General features: G+C 41.8%; 1 protein-coding gene across 1 annotated transcript in view; it reads right to left on the reverse strand.

The window, feature by feature from the left end:
- TRIO (trio Rho guanine nucleotide exchange factor) overlaps positions 1–22,284 on the reverse strand; it is a 224,096-nt gene that overhangs the window by 92,030 nt on the left and 109,782 nt on the right. Inside the window, exons 22-31 of the mRNA XM_044916685.1 lie at positions 17,171–17,365; positions 16,956–17,071; positions 16,101–16,167; positions 15,146–15,255; positions 14,145–14,214; positions 13,472–13,561; positions 9,082–9,174; positions 6,539–6,650; positions 4,430–4,620; positions 2,336–2,437 (exon numbers count right to left, since the gene is read on the reverse strand). Coding sequence (XP_044772620.1) covers positions 2,336–2,437; positions 4,430–4,620; positions 6,539–6,650; positions 9,082–9,174; positions 13,472–13,561; positions 14,145–14,214; positions 15,146–15,255; positions 16,101–16,167; positions 16,956–17,071; positions 17,171–17,365 — 1,146 coding nt within the window. The remainder of the gene's footprint in view (positions 1–2,335; positions 2,438–4,429; positions 4,621–6,538; positions 6,651–9,081; positions 9,175–13,471; positions 13,562–14,144; positions 14,215–15,145; positions 15,256–16,100; positions 16,168–16,955; positions 17,072–17,170; positions 17,366–22,284) is intronic.

Genomic DNA, 22,284 nt, shown 5'->3' on the forward strand with positions numbered 1-22,284 from the left:
TCCTGACCTTAAGGAAATTGAACAAGGAAAACAGGTGCCAATTTTTCAGAAACAGTAAGAGAAACGTAAGCTACCTAAATACTGAATAAAAGGTCCCACTTGTCTAAGAGATGGGAATAGTTTGTTTCGGACTCTTGGTAGTCTCCGTCTGTTTAAGGAAGGATTTAGAAATCAAGTTCTCCCTTCCAGAGGACAACATAAAAAAGACCACAGCTTTGTTTTATAACTACCAGGCCATCAGTATCATTGTCATTACCACCAGTACCTCATCCTCTGCCATCATCAGCTCCACCAGCACCGCTTTCTCCCCTGCCACCATCATCTCCATCTCAACCACCTCCACCTCCATCTCAGCCACCTCCACCATCACCTCAACCACCTCCATCAACTCAACCACCTCCACCACCACCTCAACCACCTCCACCATCACCTGAAGCACTTCCACCATCATCTCAACCACCACCACCTCCATCTCAACCACCCTCATCATCATCTCAACCACCATCACCTCTATCTCAACCACCACCACCTCCACCAGCAGCACTCTCTCCTCCACCACCACCTCTACTATCACCCCCACCATCATCTCCATCACCACCACCTCAGTCATCGCCTCTACCATCATCTCCATCTTAGCTGGCATCTCCACGTCCACCCCCAGCTCCATTTCCATCACTAGTACCAGCTCCATCATCACCTCCACCTCCACCACCACCACCACCTCTACCACCATCTCCACCTCCATTTCCTCCTCCACTACCCCCATCACCACCACCACCTCCTCCATCTCCAACTCCACCACCACAAAGCAATTGCTAAAATGAATGAGGACATCATTTCCTTTAGTTTCTCCTTGAAAGGCAGAGAAATACTACCTGAAATTCCCCTAGAAAGCTTTTATCTGATAAAGCCTATAGGAAGTCTTACTCTTCAAATGCATCATGAGTATATTATTATGTCCTAAATGAAAGTCATCCAAATCTGGCTAAAATATCCGGCACTATTTCTTAGATGCACCCTTTGACATGTCACTGTAGCTAATCTGGATAAATACTTACTATGAGTTGGAAGTTTTATGGTTTTGAGTGTACTTTAAAATTTTATGGCTTAGGAAAGTTCAGTTATCTAATATTTAGCTATCAGTGCAATTTATATTTTATAGGGCTTTATGCCAATACTAACAAGAACACACTGGTTGGTAATCATATATTCATTACAAAACAATCCATCATTTCCATGGGAATAAAGATCTTAGAAACACAATGGCTTTCACTAAAGTACAAATTCTTTAAGAGCGAGGTACCGATGAGGAACTCATAGTTGCTGGAAATACTGGTGAGAGATTAAAAGGAATGTACGAAACAGAATCACTGGCATGCAAGTTCATACACCAGAGTCCCATTAAGCTTTTGGCTCATCTCCCAATATTCTACAAATGTTCAGCGACATCTTCCACAAAACATCCTGAAATCATTTATGGCCTTTCCAGGCAGCTAAAAAAGACAGTTCCATCTGTATCTTCTCAAACACAGAAGGAGGGAGTACACAAGACACACTGAGAGCCCTGCGTCTTTCCTAGGAGAGGCTGGTATAATGAAAGCAAAGTTCAAATCAAATATTCAAACATATATATTCCTCCCCCACCTCAATACATACATATTATATATATATTATATATATAAAATATATACATGTGTGTATATATACACACACACATACATACACATACATATACCCGAAAAGCACCCTTAGTGTTTTTGAACACTTGAAATCCTAACATTATCAACCCCTATAACTGATCATTATCTCCCTTTTTTCTCTGCCCCCTAACCAGAAAGCCAAAGAGCCTGGGACCCTATGAAGACTCTTGGCACATTCAGCCCTAAAACGGCCCAAGGCCTTCACAAGTTCATCAGGTGCCTATTTGCCATTGGAAACTAGGTGAAGTGTGTGGTGAGAGGTGCTGATCCACATCTCCTTCCTCCTGTACCTCAACTTCCTGCATCTCTGATGGAATCGACTAATTCTTTCTCAGACGGCAAGAATGGGAGAAGTTTAAAGAGATTTCTCTCCATTTGACCTTTATAGTAGACAGGCAAAAGTTTACCTCAAGGCATTTTACCACTAGAGTACCAAACTGAATTTATTCTACTGTTCTTTTTGTGGTAATCACCAATCCCAAGAGAACACAAAAAGAACAAATAAAATAATATTAAAACCAATATGTTTCTTTTTTCTTTTTTTAAACCAATGTTTCAACAACAGGAAAAAAAAAGCATACACAGCCACGATAATCTTGTCCCACAGCACATTCCCAAGCTTCAAATGAACGTACCTTAAGGACAATTTTATTATCTGAGGTTGGCGTCCTCCCCACCCACAGTGCAAATTTGCAAGGATCTCCTTCAACGTGTTCTGTGACACCCAACTCTGAGGTCTGGATAAAAAGGTAATTACATAATTAGATGACAGTAAGATTCCAGCAAGATACAGAACAAAGACCAAGAAAACAGTTTTTGGTGACTTGTGGTCATGCCAGGTTATAACAACATAGTTTGTTTACATTAATGGGTAATCCTCAGATCTTATTTCAGTAAAAATGAGAAAGTTTTGTTCTTAGGCCACCATGATTGATTGTATCCCTTTTACTTCCTCTATGTACCTCTACTGGAGATCCTGATGAGGGTCAACCAGATCCAGAGGAAGGAAACCAAAATATCTAAAAATCCTGTTATCTGGAAAATCAAGAGTTGACCATTTTCAACTCATAAACAACAAAATGAATCTTAGTTGCAAAGGAGCTGCGACCATGCATTTTCAGCATGAATGAAGTAGCTTCGCAGAAGGCACATCATGTCTTCACAGTTGTTTTTTTCTGATTTGTTCACCAGAGCATTAAATTTCAGTATTTCACCAATAATTTTAAGGGCTAAGACAAAATTTCTCTCTGTGACATGTGCAGTTGTAATGGGAGCACGTGGAAGAGCGTAGGTGAAGGTCAACATCTTCAGTCCCTCCCCCACAGTCAAGTTCACCCCTAGTGTGTTCTCCCCCCTCCAGCAAAGGAAGTGATTCATAATCGTGGCCTCTGAGGGAACCTTAACTTTTAAAAGATAAATTAAATGAAGATGTATCAGCTTCTAAAACAGACTAGCTTGGTCTCTGAGGATAGATTAAAGCCAGCTAGTGAAATTACTAGCCAGCAATGCTCCATTTTTTCTTTCCAGTTACAATATGATCTAAAATGATGTAAGGTGGGCCGTGAGCCAAAAGACAATCTCAAACAGGATATAAGCCAAAGAAAATGGTATGAAAATCATTAGTTTGAACTTGCAAATTCCAGATTATTATTAAAGATGATTTCTACATTGGTAGTATTTTATTACTTTGGGAACTTGATTAATATATGGATACCATAAAAATACATAATGTAGATGTTGTCCAAATTCCAAATATCTACCAATATTTATAAGCAATCCACCATATCTTGTGTAAAGAAGAAACCAAATTCCATTACATTTTCTGTTCTTTCTCTGTTGATGATTTTTAATTAGTTTTCCCAATCCTCCCCCTGCCTGTCCCTGCCCAGAGGTTCTGTGTTGACAGCCCGAGATACTCCCACAAGGGGAACACAGAAATTCAGCAGACCCTGAGGAGGACACCTGCCTGAGACTTCTCTGAGAGTCAACATGTGGTTTTATAAAGAGACTCCTTGGACTTGCTTCTTGGGGGAAAAAAGGCATCAGGCATGTTCTTTTGCCAGAAAGTATACTCACAAGTTAAAAAAGAATTCAAATGCAACATAGTATCCACCCAGCACTCAAGGTTAGTGAGTGTTCTTAGTACAGATGGGGGACTGTGGATCTTTAAAACTATTTTTGTTTGTATATATTTTCTCTAATAACCGTATTTTGTTATTGTAAAGAACCACAAATTTACTTATTTATTTTCTACACATTTATCTTTATTGAAAGAAAAATTCACACCTCATCATTAAGAGCCCACAGTGAGCCACCCTGGAAGGCTGCTTAACGTATATTCCAATGTTGGTGAAAGAAAAATTAATTAGAATGATACAAAAACTTAATCGTAGTCTCATATGATCAATTTATTTGTAAAGTTGGTTAGGGCACACAAGAGATAAATTTAAATTCACTTGAAAAGTGTTTCCCCATCCTCAGAGTCTATGGAATTTAGAAAAAGCAGGTTTTCTAAGTCTAGAGAAGCTAAAACCCATGGGCTCCCTCTAGTGGACTCGAGACCGCCAGAGATACTTACTGTGGAGGATGAAAACTTTTTTGATTCCAGAGCTCCACATTTTAGGACAGTTTGGGAGGTTACACTGAAAGCAATAGTAATTCTTTTCTACCTGCAAGAAGACTGCAAGTGTGTTACCTTTAAATTTACAATTCTGAACGTCTATACTTACAAACAATTTGCTTTTATAAAGGTACTTGCTTCTGCCACTGGAATCTTTCACTTCTTTACTAAATACTAAGGACATTTCAAAAAGGAAGAGATGCCGTTCTCGACCCTTTCGAATTAAGGTTTTTGGGTCCCACACTTGGAAGGATTCCTGCAGGATGAGTTCTCCCTGAGACTCAATATTTTCATCAAACCCTACAACATAAAAACAAGGAGGCACAATCAGTTTGAAAGAAAATAAAACATGATGCACAGGACAACACTGTGACGATTTAAACATTTGTTCATTGCCCATCAATTAAATCTCAGATTAGAGTTTCCTGTCTGGGCCCCTCTCCAGTTCCCCTGCACTGATCCCATCTGACAAAGGAGAATTCTTCCTAAAACGGGACTTTGCACATGTTTTCCCTTGTTCAAAAAAAAGAAAAAAAAAATGCAAAAAGCAGCAGTTCCTCATGGCTTTAAACTTTCATCTCCTTAGGGTGGCACTCACAGCATTTGAGATTTGATGGAATCCCTACTTCTCCTCGGCCTGCACTCATGGCATTCCATCACACAGACCTCCTCCCCCGTCCAGACTGGTGCATGGACCTCCCCCCAGGCCACTGCCTACTCCCAGCCTGCGTCCTGCCTCTTCAGCCCAGAACACTCCTCCTGGACGTTCCACTGCAGTCCTGGCCTTTCCTCAAGTGTCTGGTCTGGCCTTCCTTGGTGAGGTCTCCTATCTTTGCAAAATTCTTCATGCGAACCAGTCATACTCTGGCCATGGGGTGGCTTTCATTCTGTTCGACTCTTCCCGGAAGTGGCCCATGGCACAGACTTCCAGCGACCAGGCTTCACAAAGCGGTGGGATATCTGGGGCAAGGTCTGCTGGTTCTCTCTCGACTACCTCTCTCCTCCTCTTCTCCAGACAGAAGCTGCCTCTGTGGCCACCCAAGCTCAGGCCATATGGGGGAGTCTTGTGTTCAACTCCTAGTTCCTGCCCTTCCCCATGCTCTTTCCCCACTGTCTTCCTGCTAGATGGAATGCTACCATGGTCTTGACATATCCTGAACCAAGCCAAGCAGACAACATTTAAGCAGTGGAGACAAAGTACAGAGAACAGAGCCTGAGTCCTTGATGATGCCATGAAGGGCTGCCACACCAGCTCAGGGCCTCACATCAGAGAAAGAAAAAGCTATCTCACCTGGCCTCTGATTTTTGGGTCTCTACTGCAAACAGCATCACCTCTGCCCCAACCATTTATACTGCTCAATACTACTGATGATAAGAAAAAGCATTTGGGGCAGGATTACTTCTTGTACATAATTGTGTACCCTGATAATAAGAGTTAAGCTCTGTAACACAGGAAGAGCCTTTTTAAACAGAAGCATCCATGGAAATTTCAATTGCAAGAGAAATTTTTAATTTTGTTTCTCTGACTCTCTTTATCACATTACATACCACCATATTACACACCACCATGTTCAAGGCTCTTGCAAGTGATACAATGGACACAGATATGGGGAAACAACAAGCTTTTTAAAGGATTTTATAATCACAGGGGACTCATCTTGCCTTCCTTGTATCCATCCATCTACCACGGACACCAGATTGCCTAAAGCAAGAGTCACGGGTGTTACTGGGGTTCTGAGTGTGGACAGCCTGTTCTCCAGTTAATGGACAAGGGCATGCTCTTAATGAGGTTGAAGCACTTTGTGATCCTTAGGGGAAGCAATGAAACCAGTTCTTTTAAAAAAGAAGGCACTTGGGGTGCTTGGGTGGTACAGTTGGTTAAGCATCTGACTCTTGATTTCGGCTCAGGTCGTGATCTTGGGGTCGTAAGATCGAAACCCGCATCAGGCTCCACACTCTGAGGGGAATATGTTGGAGGATTCTCTCTCTCCCTCTCCCTTCACCCCTCCTCCGCCTCGTGCCTGCACGCTCACTCTCTTCCTCTCTAAAATAAATAAATAAGTCTTAAAAAAAAAGAGAGAAGATATTCATATCTGAACTCTTAACTCCTAACATAGAGGCACGAGGCCAAGAGTTTCAGGGCATGGGGAATCCACCTATAAACAGTGCCAGCACAAAGTGGACAGATGTTTGTTAGGGGACACAAAGAGCCCGTTACCTTCCAGCATGCTGAGGTGCATGGCATCGTTGGCTCGCTTTGGCACACTGAGCATCACCTCGAGGCCATCTTTTATCTCCCCTTTTCCTTCCTCACAGCAAGTGAGTAGCTCCTGTAAGAGACCAATACCATGAACCAGCTAAAGACCAAAAGCTCTGCCAACAAGATCTTTGCAGAAAAGAAGTCTATGAAGAATCCGTGATTTTCAAGGTAACAACAGACTGTGGTCAACTGGGCACCTATTCTCATAGAAAATGAATTACTGCCTCTTTATCCCATGGATGGAAGCATTTGTCCTGCTCAAATCAGGATGCTTCTTCAGATCAGGGGAAACCAGACGCAGTCAAAGTTTAAGATGGAATCAGTGCACACATTAACTGCCGAGCCTCAAAAATGACAAATAAAAAGACTTAATTAGCACAGCAAAGCATAATCAGCTACTGGTTTTATTTGAAGGTCATGACAGTGTGCAGCTAGCACCCCCGTGTGATTGTGAACTCTTTGGTGCTGTCGGTGCCATGCCCCCACCTAACCTGAAACTCCCAGGTCATGAGCAGAAGCAGCACCGCTGCACCAGAATGTACAGTTAAATGCTGTGCCTTTGTGCGCAGGATGGTTCCCAAAGCGCGAATGATCTAATCACACCTCCATGAGTGTGATTACATTTCATATCTACTCGGAGGAACATCTGCTATTAAATGAAGGATAACGAGGACAATAAATGCACGTTCTGGCAGGGTCCAAGGTATTTTCTTACCAGTGTATGAATGGTTATATTCAGCCAGTAATAGTAACCACAGCCTTCTGTGTCCTGGCAGTCCCTAAGAGGGACAAGGGCACTGCAGTCAGCTCTGGTCTCATACTGGATAGTTTTAGAGCAACGTGGCACCGGACAAGCACCTTCACTCATGACCAGATGGTTTTTACCTATTATTCTAAGCAGCTTAGCAAAAAAGTGCTTAAAAATGCTATGTGCAAGAAATTAACCTCACTGGCAGAAAACCTTCCTCGCTGGGGATCTCAACAGAGCTTATTACTATTTTGCTGAAGAACCCCTGGGCAGAATAACGTGAGGTTTATAAATTAAAGCCCCACTTTAATGGTGATTAACTAGATCTGAGGTCACTGAGAAAGAGATCTTTAGTGGAAACACATGCTGAAGACAAAATTCTTAAATCTTGAGGACACCAAGAGGTACACTGCCTTTGCAGAAGTAAAAAGCAGAGGGCTAATGTGAACATAAACAACTTAACCTCCTGACTTCTATTTCACGTTCACCGTAAGCTCATATTCCTGCAGTGAGGGCCATAAAAACACTTAATAGGATTTTGATACAAAAGTGCAGGAGAGCTTTCCCAACAGCAATGTCCCATAATGGTATCACTTTAACAAAAGCATACGGCCACTTCTGTTTCTAGAGTTTTCTCATTAACAGAAAGATAAAGAAGAGTTTCAGGATTTCCTAACTCCATCTCTGAACTTCTTTTCTATCTGAGAATCACATCATTACCTCCTACTGCTGTGCTCAGGCAGCACTGGGGACAGGGTCAGATTCACAAAATACTGTTCCCAGGATGAGTGGGCAGTTGGTTCATTCTGATGCTTAATAACATCCTCCAGCCAAGAAAACAGCCAGGTAAACATCATTAGGTAGAGACTGTAGATTATTATTCTTGTAGTCAAGAAAATGTGCATTGATTTATATGATGCATTCTGTGACAACGATCACAAATTCTAAGTTTCCTTTACCATTCTACTGTTAAGTCCTTAGATTATTAGAAATGTGGGGGTTTTTTTTGAGGTGTAACTGACACACACTATTATGTTAGTTTCAAGAGTATGACATAAGGATTAGCTATTCATATATATTGCAAAATGATCACAATAAGTCTAGTTAACACTTGCCAGCATACCTAGTTACAGGAAGACTTTAACTGTAACCACATTCATAACCAAGAGGAAGTGGAGGTCAGTTTGATTCAAATACGTGGGATGTGTATGAACAACATGTTCCATAAATATGCGTGTGACCCATGACTAGATGTCACAGGGAGGACACTGCCTGAGGGTGAGTTACCTGAGCCCCCACCCCACCTGGGTTTGGAGCCCAGATACCAGGGCTCCAGTGATGATTGTGGGCACAACCCTCACCCTCCCAGGCTCACGTCCAGACCTGCAGACCAGCACTAGCAGGTGAACTTAACACATGCAGAGTACAGAGTACAGTGCCCGGCCCGTGGTCAGCAAGCCGTCCTGAGATATAGGTACTAAGTGATCCAGGTCTGACAATCTCTCTTTCTTTTCTCAGTGTATGTTAGGGACCAGGGTCAGCCAGCAAAGTTCAGATGCATAATCAAGGAATAGTCTCTTATCTACCTGCTGCACTGAGAAACTGATCAGGGTAACAAATGGCAATGAATTAAAAAAAATTAACTGGCTAGGTGTTATTTCAAAAATTCAGGGTACTTTACATAGAGAGAAAAATGTCAAAATAATAATGCACAGTTCACAAATTTTGCAGGCAGAAGATGCTTGATACATACTTTTAAAAGAAGTTGATACTTTGTTATTCGCTGAACTGGCTTAATAAGGTAAGAAGAGATGGAATTGGCTAATCCATGCCGCTGCTGTATTTCCTGAATTGAGAAAAAAATATATATATACTGATAAACATTACTGGGTAAAATTAGATAGGATGCACTAAAACTTTACATTTTTTACCTCCAAAATGAATACACACATATCACTCTTGTTCTAAGAAATAAAAGTAGAAATCACTATTTATTCTTTTAATATGCTGAACATAAGAATAAGTTAATCACTTTGAACCAGAAGACAACAGTGTTCAGTCTGGATTCCTGGCTTTCACGTGCAGACGTCAAACGGGTGAAGCCCATGACTCCCCGCTACCAGGCCCGCACTGGCCTGGCAACCCCCCCACCCCGCCTCTGCCCCGGGGCCAGCCCTGGTGCCACTCAGCCACAGGACACTGAGCCATGGACTGGATGCGCCCTCTCTCCCATGGCAGCTCTGCAGCTTTGGCCACGAGCGCCCCGGAGCCACAGACCACATCCCTTCCACTGAGCCTGACTCTCCCTAACAGGGGCTCCTCCTTCCTCATGAACACATTCACACGCCACTCAGGTATTCTTCCATCCGCTCTCACAATTCAACCATCTTCTAGCCCAGACTTTTCACACCAACCAACTGTATTTGTGCTATCTTGGCTCCTAACACTCTTCTCAGAAAATTTTCAAAAAACAAAGAAAAAAAGGGTTGGGATGCCTGGGTGGCTCAGTCATTGGGCGTCTGCCTTCAGCTCAGGTCATGATCCCGGTGTCCTGGGATTGAGTCCTGCATCAGAGTCCTTGCTCAGCAGGGAGCCTGCTTCTCCCTCTGCCCCTCCCCACTGCTTATGCTCTCTCTCTCTCGAATAAATAAATGAAATCTTTAAAAAAAAAAAAAAAGGGTTATCTTCTAATATACTATGCTTCAAATGTGATTTAAAAACCACCACATCTTTGTATTCTTAATATTCTCAATCTGTTTGCCATCTTCATTAAGCCCCTCAGGAACCAAGCATCGTGCGGGGATTCATGTGGCCGCTCTTTTGGCTGTAGGAATCACCAAACGACAGATCACTTACGCACCAAGAAGATTAAAGACTTAGCAATTCTTCCTCTGCCTTCCAGATCACAAATAGAGCCTTAAAGTTTCTCTTTAATGGCAATTGTTCAAAAGTGTGGGATTTATAATTTAATGATTATGATATACGTATTCATAATTTCACATTGAAAAGATTTCTTCTTTTCATGTACAGTATAATGCACAGATCTCAAGTACAGGTCACTGAGTTCTGACAAATGTCAACACACTTGCAACCAACTCCCAAACCAAGGTACAGAATATTTCCAACATCACAGAAAGTTCTTCGTACCCCTTTCTAACCAATTCGCCCAACCACAACCCCACCACCACCAAGAGGCAACCCCTGTTCTGATTTCTATCACCAGATAAGTTCTGCATATTCTAGAATTTCATATAAAAGGAATCATTCAGATGTATTCTTTCATGTCTAGTTTCTCTCAGCCCATGTTTTGGAGATTAATCTCTGCTATTTATGTATCAAGAGTTTATCCCTTTGTACAGCTGAGAAGTATTCCGTTTCATGCATACCCCACAAAACATTTGAGAGATATTGTAATGTCTTTTGAATACCTTGTTTTAATAACATTCAGAAATGAATCTCTGATATTTCTGAATACCAATCTCACTATTTTTGTTGACATTTTTAATACCTTATGATAGGATTATACTATTCAAAAAAGACAAGAGAGAAATGAATATCCAATGGGAAAAAAACAGTCTCTTCAACAAATGCTGCTGGGAAAACTGGACAGCAACATGCAGAAGAATAAAACTGGACCACTTTCTTTCACCATACACAAAAGTAAACTCAAAATGGAATAAAGGCACAAATGTGACACCTGAAACCATAAAAATACCTGAAGGGAACACAGGCAGTAATTTCTCTGACATCAGCCATATCAACATTTTTCTAGATATGACTCCTGAGGCAAGAGAAATAAATGCAAAAATAAACTACTGGGACAACATCAAAATGAAAAGCTTCTGCACAGCGAAGAAAACAATCAACAAAACTAAAAGGCAACCCACTGAATGGAAGAAGGTATTTGCAAATGACATATCTGATATAGGATTAGTATCCAAAATACAAAAAGAATGGCTACAACTCAACACACGCACACACAAATAATCCAATTAAAAATGGGCAGAAGATATGAACAGACATTTCTCCAGACATACAGACACATGAAAAGATGTTCAACATCACTCATCATTAGAGAAATGCAAATCAAAACTATAATAAGATATCATCTCACACCTGTCAGAATGGCTAAAATAAAAAATACAAGAAGGTTTTGGCAAGGATGTAGAGAAAACAGAACCCTCTTGCACTGTTGGTGGGAATGCAAACTGGTATAGTCACTCTGGAAAACAGCATGGAGTTTCCTAAAAAAGTTAAAAATAGAGCTACTCTACAATCCAGGAATCACACTACTTGGGTATCTACCCAAAAGATACAAAGACACTAATTCAAAGGGATATATGCACCCCTATGTTTATAGCAGCATTATCTACAATAGCCAAATAATGGAAAGAGCCCAAGTGTGCAATGACTGATGGATGAAGAAGATGTGGTACACACACACACACACACAGAGTAATATTACTCAGCCATCAGAAAGAATGAAGTCCTGCCATTTTCAACGACATGGATGGAGCTAGAGTATTACGCTAAGTGAAATAAGTCAGAGAAAGACAAATACCGTATGATTTCACTCAGATGTTGAATTTAAGAAATAAAACAGATGAACAAAGGGAAAAAAAGAGAGAGAGAGAGACACACACAAACCAAGAAAGAGACTCTTAACTATAGAGAACACACTGATGGTTACCAGAGGGGAGGTGAGTGGGGTGATGGGGGAAACTGGGGATGGGGATTAAAGAGTATACTTACCATGATTTAAAAAAAAAATGATTAAAGAAAATAAAGACAAAAATGGCGACAAGATCAGAGTATTTTTCCAAAACACCTGACAAAGGTTTAATCCTGCTGAAATAATAAAGCTTCCTTTTCCTAAAAAGCTCTTTAAAAAAATAAAACAAAACTTCTGTGCTTCTAAAACTTTACTTTGGATGGTAGGGGCAAAGAATTGGGGGTTAAGAGGATGACCTCGCTTACTAGTCAGTGGCATATCTAACACCACAAACACCCACTGAGTTCACTGAGCCCCAGACAGACATGCAATCGTGCTGACAATGGAGACTGAAGGCAAGACATCTGTGAGATCCCTAAATTAGATAAGCATAATTTCCTTTATCTTTAAAGGTGTTTTAGGGCAAAGGGTTCTTTTTTAAAGCCATTTGATTGGATTCAACATACCACAAGCTCTCTGTGCTTAGACCTTACAGAATTCTAACTCTGCATACAGCCTTGGTGTTGAGTTTCATCTGATGGTAAAGAGCAAGGGAGGTGTGAAAAACTGACAGAAAAGGGCAACACTGGGCTGGGAGAGCTGACTTGATTATTTACAAAAGCAGTGATGTAGAATTACTGGTCATGAGAACGACAACTAAAATAGGACCATGTGCTTCATGGCAAAGACAGAAGCTAAAATGTATTCTCATTTCCCAGACATCCAGAGAAGAGTATCAGGCATGGCCATGCACAAGCATAAGGACAGAAACAAGTCTAATATTCTTGCAGCCTTGTACACTGTATTACACGTGACACTGAAGTACTCTTTTAATCATGATGTACTTGGCATGTTTGATTATATTCTGGAGACCCAAGAAGCTTTCTGTATATTATTTCCAAAAGGCTCCGACCCCCTTTATACAAAATAACCTCCCTGCAATATCTTTCAAAAAAAAGAGGACCTACAAGTATGCTTTCACCAATGAGAATATAATTAATGAGCCTCCCAGTGGTCCTAGCTGTTACAGTGCTATTTGTAAAAATTTTACTGATAAGCTACTTTTGGAATTGAGCACATGATAAAAATGGGAAAAATGAATGAATAAAAAAGATTCAAAGGTTCAAAGATTCTTTTTGTTTCATAGAGGGTAAAAGCAGCTTAATAGTTTACAGCTTCTGTACATGATACTATGTTTAAGAATTAACGATTATATATAAATAGTAAGTCATGTCACATACACATGTACCTGTTAAAATCTTAGAAGAATCTTTTAAAAACAGAGGAAAACAGAAGAATATCCCACCATAAATGTGACAGATAAAAACGAAAATACTCTACTCTACTCTAGGTAAAAGCTATGAGTAGTGTTGCATTTTATGTTTATCAAACACAATGTTTTCACCACTTCCACCAGGAATCTCTTACTTACATCAAAGTAGGATCCCGCATGTTCTAGTATCAGCTGAGTAGAATCAGGCTTATTTTTGCAATAGGTGACATACATCTGAAACTTGTCTGCCTATAAACAACAAAAAATGAGAATATCTCTTTCAAACGGCAAGAAGTCAAAATACGATAGACTTTTATGTAGAAAAGAAGCGATGGGGATAAAGGAAATTTAAGCTCTATGGAAAAGAAACACAATTTTATACAGAAAGCTGTTAAAAATAAGAAACGCATCCCACTGGTACCACACACCTCCAGAAGCCTCCCCTGGCCCAGTAAGTCAGGGCTAGGCACACCCTCCCCAGAGGGCGGGGCACTGACACCAGGTGACTGTCGGATTCTCCTCCCTCCAACCCCTCCCACCCCGCCCCCCGCCCCCCCAGGCATGGCTGGGCACTCACGTTCACCTATGAATCCCCAGGGCCATGCACAGGCCAGGCACATCAAAACTCCATTTCTAAACATCACTACTACCAATTGAAAGCTCATTCTACATTACTATCTAGTTGGAGAATGTAATTCTTAGAGGCAAAGTCCACTTCTCCATAAGCAGACATCACAGAAGATGGTGACATAAGAGAAATGAACCGTATTCCTTCTAACTTCCCGCAAAGCCACCAAACAACTGTGAGAACCAGTCGCTGAGGTGTCATTACCCAAGTAACAAAGCAATGTCCAACGTCCTCTGGCAACTGCTCGTATTTTTCCAGCTCTTTAAGGAATATGCTGCAGAGAGTAAAAATGGTATCGTATTATTAAGAGGTTTTTTTTACCAGCACTTTACCAGTGAGATAAGCCAGAAATCAGACCAAGCATGCCAAACATACCATTTCAATCAAGTGCAGTGAAAAATCTGCACCCTCTAGATTTTAAAGATTTAACAAAACGTGTAGCTCTTAACTAGGCTAAGTTATTGTGACTTTCAGATAGCTAACATGTTTAGCCTTTAAATACTTTTTTATTTTTTCTGGGCAAGTGCTTTATTCAGTAGCTAAGGATGTTATTTAGGGATATAAATAAACAATCAGAAGAAGCCATTTAGGTTTAAGTGTGTTTTGCTGGGTGGGGGCAGGGGAGTGAGGGAGAGCCCGGCAGGTTTGGCCCCCAGCATTATCTTCCACAGGCTACTGGGCTCCACAGACTCTGTCTAAAGCAACTTCTGCTTCTTTAAACAACAACAACAATAAAACCTTAAAAATAAAACCATGTGCCTCTCGTGGCCAATGGACAGCGCATTTTATTTTGGTCAGACTACACATCTGTTCTGTCCTCAGTTCCTTCTTCCCTCTTGGAAAAGACCAAACATGGGCCAGCAGCCTCAGAGAACTCTCCTTTACCACCTCTAAGAAGTAATTGAGGTAGCAGCTGGTGGCACAGCTTCAGAGAAGTCAGGGTTCCTCCAAAAACAGTGCTCACACTTTCCCTAATCTTATTTCTATGGCAGGAAAGTACACAGAAAAAGCGGAGTCTCTATTAACAACGAGTCTCTACAGTGTCGGTCTTTTCGACGAAAGCCCCACAGGTGTCATTCAAATTTCAACAGCATCACTGAAATGGATGCTTAATTCAGTTGGAAGCTTTCATTTCTTGTTATGAAACGTCAGCCCAGTATCTAGATTTCAAGAGTAACCAGCTCCCCAAAGATAAAGCCACTCACTTATTATGAAATTCATAGATTTCCTGCATGTTCCCGAAGATAACAAGCTCTCTGTTTACGATGCCGGCCGGGATCTCCTCCACCCCGCTGGTCATTTCCCACAGGTACGTCTGGCCGGGAAGCAAGCAGAGAGATTACAACACAAAAACCGACAGCACACGTCCAAGAAACAGCTATTGCTGACATCTTTAATACATATCCAGAGTTCACAAATCACTGAAAAATACATCTGAAGAATGCAACCTTTTACAAAACAACATGAAAAACTTTTTCCCAAAAAAGCCCCCCCAGTTGTTCTGAGCACTTGAGAGTAGCTCCTATACTCTCCAGCTCAAAACTTTCTATCCCCGGCTTCAAGTTTTGCAGTTAACCTACTCTCTGAGGTATGACAAATATTCTTTCAACTACTGAAAGTATGAGTTGCCAATCATAATTAGTAGGCATATTTCTCTGAAGCTGCTGTAAAATTCTTTCTTTTTTTTTTTTTTTTAAAGATTTTATTTATTTGACAGAGAGAGAGAGAGAGACATAGCAAGAGAGGAAACACAAGCAAGGGGAGTGGGCGAGGGAGAAGCAGGCCTCCCGCGGAGCAGGAGCCCGATGCGGGGCTCGATCCCAGGACCCTGGGATCATGACCTGAACCGAAGGCAGATGCTTAACGACTGAGCCACCCAGGCGCCCCGAAGCTGCTGTAAAATTCTATACAAAGAGAATGTCAGCCAGGCCGTCATGTGATGAACGGAATGAGAGAATTAATGCTGTATCATCTCTGTGATGAGCAAAACACAAGCCTGGAACCTCACAGAAGGACAGAAACAAGAAAAACAGGCTGCTTAAGCACACTTCAAATCTCAAAAACAACAAAAAGTGTGATTATTTTAAGAATTACCAACAGGTAGGGATAAGTAGCACGCTTAGACTGAATCTAAATAAACAAGCAAAAAAACTTACTTACATCCATACACTCGCGGAGGTCTCTTACATAAGCCTTTTCAGTTTGAATTAGCTCAGCCATGATGAACCTTCAACAGAGGAAGACAGCGAGGAGCTCAGCTTACAAGCAGGACACATGCTGATTTTAACTACCTACTTTGACGGTTTATAAAATAATAAGGTGGTTTTAAAAGCATCAGGCAGTAAGGTGTTCTGGGGAATTAAATCAAGAACAGATAGAACAATAATAGTATGCAGCCATGGATTCAAAGGAAAAACCATTTTGGAAAACATTCTGTTGAGGTCCCTGCAGGTCAGGGCTTCTCACTCAGCACCACTGACATCTGGGGGCAGATAAGGCTTTGCTGGGGGGCTGTCCCATGTAGTAGAGGACATCAGCAGCATCCCTGGTCTCCATGCACTAGATGCCGTAGCACACCCCCTCCCCACGGTGTGACGACCAAAGATGTCTCCACACATGGCAGAATGACCACCAGCTGAGAACCCCAGGTTTAGGACAATCTTGTCTTCATGAATGTCTAGTACAGTTTACTAATTGGCAATTTTGAAACAGCTCCATGTGTGTTATTTTTCTTGTTAGTACTACTACTTACTCATGACCTATTGATAACCAATGACACTACAACAATTTGTCAACCCTGTAGGAAATGGAGGCACAGGGACGAACACAAGACATGGTTTCTGAAGCAGGTGACAAGGGGACAGTGGAGTTTGTGCTGCAAAAACGACACACATTCAGAGCATCACAACGGATTAGTGCCATTGGTTTCAAAGCACACACAGAAGCATGCTTGTCCCAGTGACGTTTTCTCCACTCGTTCAACGAATCCCAGCAGGTTCTTAGAGACTGGCTTACTCTTTTCTGCGGGCCGACTTCCGTTTCTCTTCGTTAAGTTCATGAGCAGCATCACGAAGCTTCACCTCCGACCCAGGGACACTGGCGGGGATTATGTCTAGCTGAAGACTTTTGCTCTGTGGAGGAAGACAGCCAAGGAACTTGAGTTAATTAAATCCGGGGAGGACACGAGGAAGAACACCATTATTTTATTCTGTGTGCACAAAGCACTTTACCGATTTGTTGGAATCTGAAGAAATCCCCAGGGCTTTCTCCAAAGAGGTCCTGTACTTCTCCATCCGCAGAGAGAAATCTCTGTACCTCTTATCCACTGCAGTCACACATTTTTTTATCTCTGCTGCATGGGCATGCCCTTTTTCACAAAAGCCATCAGCCAGCTGGATCAATAGCTTCACTCTCTCTTTGGTTTGCTGCAAAAAAACAACAGGAAAGTATTGTGAGGCAAATGAACTCCAACTGCCAGAAACCAGAAACACAGTGGCAACTTGCCTACCACTCTGAGCTCTCAACAGGGAAAAACTGCTGGGGACAGAAACTTCCACCAAAGCTCCAAGTCCACCAATTCATCTCCCTGATCCTGGCTGAGCTACCGTTCCTCAGCTTTCCACAAAGAATGGCAGGTTTATGACCTCGAAAACAACCAGACAAAAATCTAGACTTTCTTTCTGCAATGTCTTCATCGGGTAGATGCTCAGGAGATAGCTGTAGAAGGAAGAGAGGAATGCTCACTCAGGCTGTTCTCTCTAGGGCCCTGCGATTCTCCACCACCGCATGCTGCACCAGCTGACTGCAGAGACACCTCCCTGCTCCCCGCAGGTTTACTCCCCGCGCCCATTTATGGCAGTAGTCCTCAGAGATGCTGGCTTTCCTGCCACGTGGCAAAGGATCTCCCCACGGCAGACACTCAACAAAATCCTTGAAGCAACTCCACGTGGCACGTTCATTTCTTCTCCAACTCTCAGTAGAAATGGAGGAAAAAATCACTAGTCGGGAAATTATCTTTGTAGAGGCATTTTAAATGCTCTTCCCTGTTTTAGAACTCCCTCTCAAAAAAATGATTTCGTTTGTATACGTACTTAGAGAAGATATCTTAATTAAACATAACTTTCTTTTTTTTTTAAAGATTTTATTTATTTATTCATGAGAGACAGAGAGAGAGACAGAGGCAGAGGGAGAAGCAGGCTCCCCGCAGAGCAGGGAGCCCGATGCGGGACTCGATCCCAGGACCCTGGGATCATGACCTGAGCCGAAGGCAGATGCTTAACCGACTGAGCCACCCAGGCGTCCCTAAACATAACTTTCTTAACGTTTCTTAAAGTTAAGCATAAGCCTAAAAGGCAGTGACTTCACTCAACTCTGATTTCTCACCACATCCTTCCCGTGTGTTCCGACGAGGCTTCCTTCAACATTCCCACTGGCACTTCCAGCGAGTACAGTTACTCCTCTCGCAGGGAACCTGGTTTTCTCCACCGACCTTTATCTAGAAAATCTCTATGCCTAACATGCAGGAAGCTGACTTTAAAAATCCCCAACAGGTGTACGTGAGAGCAGAGGTCTCAAAAAAAGAAAAAAAAATCCCCAAAATGATAAAGGTCAGAGCTCAAAACCTGGATAAATTATCTTAGTTTATACAGTAAATTTGAGGCAGAATTCACTAGGCAACCTATAAAGCCCGCTGTAAAAATCCTTGGGCTCTGCACAAACACCTAGCTGCAGCCAAGTGCCCAACTGGCCCCAGCGTCCAACATGCGGGCCCCACACGTACTCCCTGTCCCTGGTTCTTTGCCCCAGCACCCCTCCTGCCCGGAATGCTCTTCCCCGAGATGTCTCTGTGGCTCCTTTATGTCTCTGCTCGACTAAAGGCCACCTTCTCAGCAGGCCCTCCCTGACTCCCTTAAAATTGCAACTCCCCCTTCCTGCCCCAGCTATCCTTACTTACCCTGTCGGCTCTACTCTTCCCATGGCATGGATCACCTTCCAACAAGGATGAGGTTCACTTAATACCATTACTGCCTGCCTGTCTCTTGTTAGAATGTAACCTCCACAGGCCAGGGATGTCTGTTTTGTTTCCTAATATCTCACTCACTTCCATGTGCCTGGCACCTAATGGACATTTACCAAACATTTCCTGAGAAAATAAATTAACATTAGGTTCTTTGTGCAAGTATGTATATGCCTATAACTTTAATGAGCATGGTAGTTACTCTTAACAGGCATTAACACTTTTCAAAAAACAAGTGAAAACAGAACTCAGATACAATCATGTCTCTGTGAAAAAAATTAACTATTCCAGATTCTATTCAAGCTGTTTACTGGAAAAATCAGCAAAACTTAAACCACCCTGAAGTTTATTGGGCTTTCATCTGGTATGGAAATGAACTCAAGTAGAGTGAGCTAAAGGGAAAAGATCTGTCAACCAATTTTTTTTTTTTTTTTTTAAGAGAAGAAGAGGTAGAAGGGAGGTACAGAAGAAGAGGGAAAGAGAGAATCTTAGGCAGACTCCTCGCCCAGCACAGAGCCCAATGCAGGGCTTGATCTCAGGACACTGAGATCATGACCTGAGCCAAAATCAAGAGTTGGATGCTTAACCGACTTGAGCCACCCAGAAGCCCCTCAACCAAATCTTTTCACTTATCAACATGACACCTTTCTGGATATGTTAAGACAAGACTAATTATAAACCAGGGCGCCTGGGTGGCTCAGTTGGTTAAGCGACTGCCTTCGGCTCAGGTCATGGTCCTGGAGTCCCGGGATCGAGTCCCGCATCGGGCTCCCTGCTCGGCGGGGAGCCTGCTTCTCCCTCTGACCCTTCCCCCTCTCATGTGCTCTCTGTCTCTCTCATTCTCTCTGTCTCAAATAAATAAATAAAATCTTTAAAAAAAAAAAAAAAAAAAAAGACTAATTATAAACCAAATAAAGAAGTCAAAGTTTCAGACTTGGAAGCATAAATTCCAAGAGGGACTTAACTTAGAACCATTATTAAATTTTAATATCAAAGAGAATAACAGTACGGCAGGATTGTTAACAAACTGTTGTCTAGATAAGGTTACACTGCTGTGTGCCCAAATACTAATGTGCTGAGAAGCACAAAGAAGGTTCTGTTGTGACACCCTAGGAGCGCTTCTCATCCCCTGCGCCATCCAGGAAGGATACTCTGAGTTATGTGTATCGTTAAGGAGGCAAGAAAACTGTTTCATGTTGTAAGCACTGGGGTCATAGAGGTGAAGATAAAAAAGACAATTCAAAGAGAAAACAAAAACACTAAGAATGGATAGGAGGATGTCTGCATAATACACATCACAAAACAGACCAGCTGCAGGCGTGTAACACCAACAGGGTGATACTGATTAGGACACTAAATGTAGCAGAAGATGGCCTAGAGGCAGAGCCCCGTGGCTTGCAACTTTATGTAAACAAGAGACGCCAATCTGAGAGTCAAGGCTTCTCCAAGAGGTGTGGCCAAGCCTCTCCCTCAACCCCGAGGGCTTTCCCTTATTAGTTCGCATGCACAGGTATATATATTTACCCATTCATCTTGTTATTGCCTGTTTCTCTAGCTGGAAACTGCAGTCCATGAGCCCAGCACCCAGAGCAGTTCCTGGTATGTGGCCAGGGCTCCAAGAATAATGACTGAATGAATGAATGATGGGATAAAAATTAAGTATGATGAATCTGCTCATTCATGAACCTTTTATATCTCGATATGTATTTTTATTTTAATGGGTATTTTTCAAATGTATGCATAGAATTCAAAATTCAAAAGGTAAGAAAGGATAGAAGAGACGTTTTAGTACAGAGGTGGGTACGTGTGTATTTTTTCCTGTTTTGTACCTAAACGCTTGCACACAATAAACCCTGCTCTACACCTAGTACTTTTCATTTAACAACTCAGTTATCCTTCACCTTTGGAACACAAGCAGCAACCCTGTTTTATGTTGAGAGCTGCATAATGTTTCTATAAGTGAATGCGCTTCCACTGACGAACCTTCATGTTGCTCCTGCGCTTTCCCCACGACCGGCACAAAGCAGGCAAAAACGCCCATCTGGGCATGTGCAGAGTCCGCATTTCACGATGTGGGCCTACCGGGGAGGGGGGACGGTAAGTGCGTCTGTGATGGGCGGTAATCAGTGACGCCTGCAGAGGTCACCTCCGTTCCCCACCTCCTAAGACGCAGCTGCAAGCTTTTTGATCTTTGCCAATCTCTTGGTTTGTGAAAACAGAACACACTGCAGTTCTGATGTATAATTTTATTTTAGGTAAATTTGATAATTTCATATATTTAAAGGCCATTTGTAATTCCTTTCCTGTGAGCCCTCTTTAATATCTTTTGTCCACTTTGTTTTGTCTTATTGATTTATAAAAGCTCTTTGAGACTGAGAAATCAGCCCTTTGTGATATGAACTGCGTATTTATCTTCTCTGCTTTTTGTCTTTTAGTTACAGTGGACTGCCCTTTAGAAATTTTCACATTTTTTTGTGTATGTCATTTTTATCATTCTTTTATGGGCTTTGGTTTTGTGTCCTGTTACTTCTTCTAGTCGGTCAGGTTTTCATTGCTGAACTTGAGCCTTTTTTCTGACAGTTACCTTGGTATCAAGGTGGGATATGAATACAACTCAATTTTTCTCCAGAAGGCTACTCAACACTATGGAAAAAACTTTCTACATCTCTTAAAATGAAGTATTATACAGGTTTCCATCATCATTATTATTATTCCTAGAGACTGTTACATAAGTAGATTTTTATTTTAAAAGAATACAACTGTTATAACTTGAACAACGTCATCAGTCGGCACAATCAGGGGCTTGTAGAAAAATAAAAGCAAACTGAATTTCTGAGTCCACATGCTCAAAGGATCTTTACTCACCATGTTCTTAAGTAAATGGAAACCCAGGAAGGATGCACATTCAATGGTCTTAGACCATTTCTGTCAGATTAAGGCATTTGGCACTGGGGACACGGGTGATCAGGAGGTGTGCGGGAAGGGGAAGGCAGAGTTCTGCAGGTCTCAGGCAGTGGATTTCTGGCTCCAGTGTGCTTACATAAAAATCACCTGGGACGTTGTTTAAATTTGTTCATCTTTAGGTCTCTCTCCTAAATAGTTTAAGTCACTAAGTCTCGAATAAGGACAGAAATTGGCTTTTAAGTAAACACTCATGACCTGGATGCAGGCAATGCCTGCAAAGCACTTTGAGAAATTATTACATTAAGAGTTGCAAAGGAATGCAGTTGAGTCATAGGTCAGATAGTAACCAAAAGGCTTTATTTCTATTACACTAAATATGTTACAGTAGTAGCCGCTGTAACAACTGAACTGGAAGACTGTTAT

Source organism: Neomonachus schauinslandi, chromosome 7, assembly GCF_002201575.2.
Source record: "Neomonachus schauinslandi chromosome 7, ASM220157v2, whole genome shotgun sequence".
Lineage (NCBI taxonomy): Eukaryota > Metazoa > Chordata > Mammalia > Carnivora > Phocidae > Neomonachus > Neomonachus schauinslandi.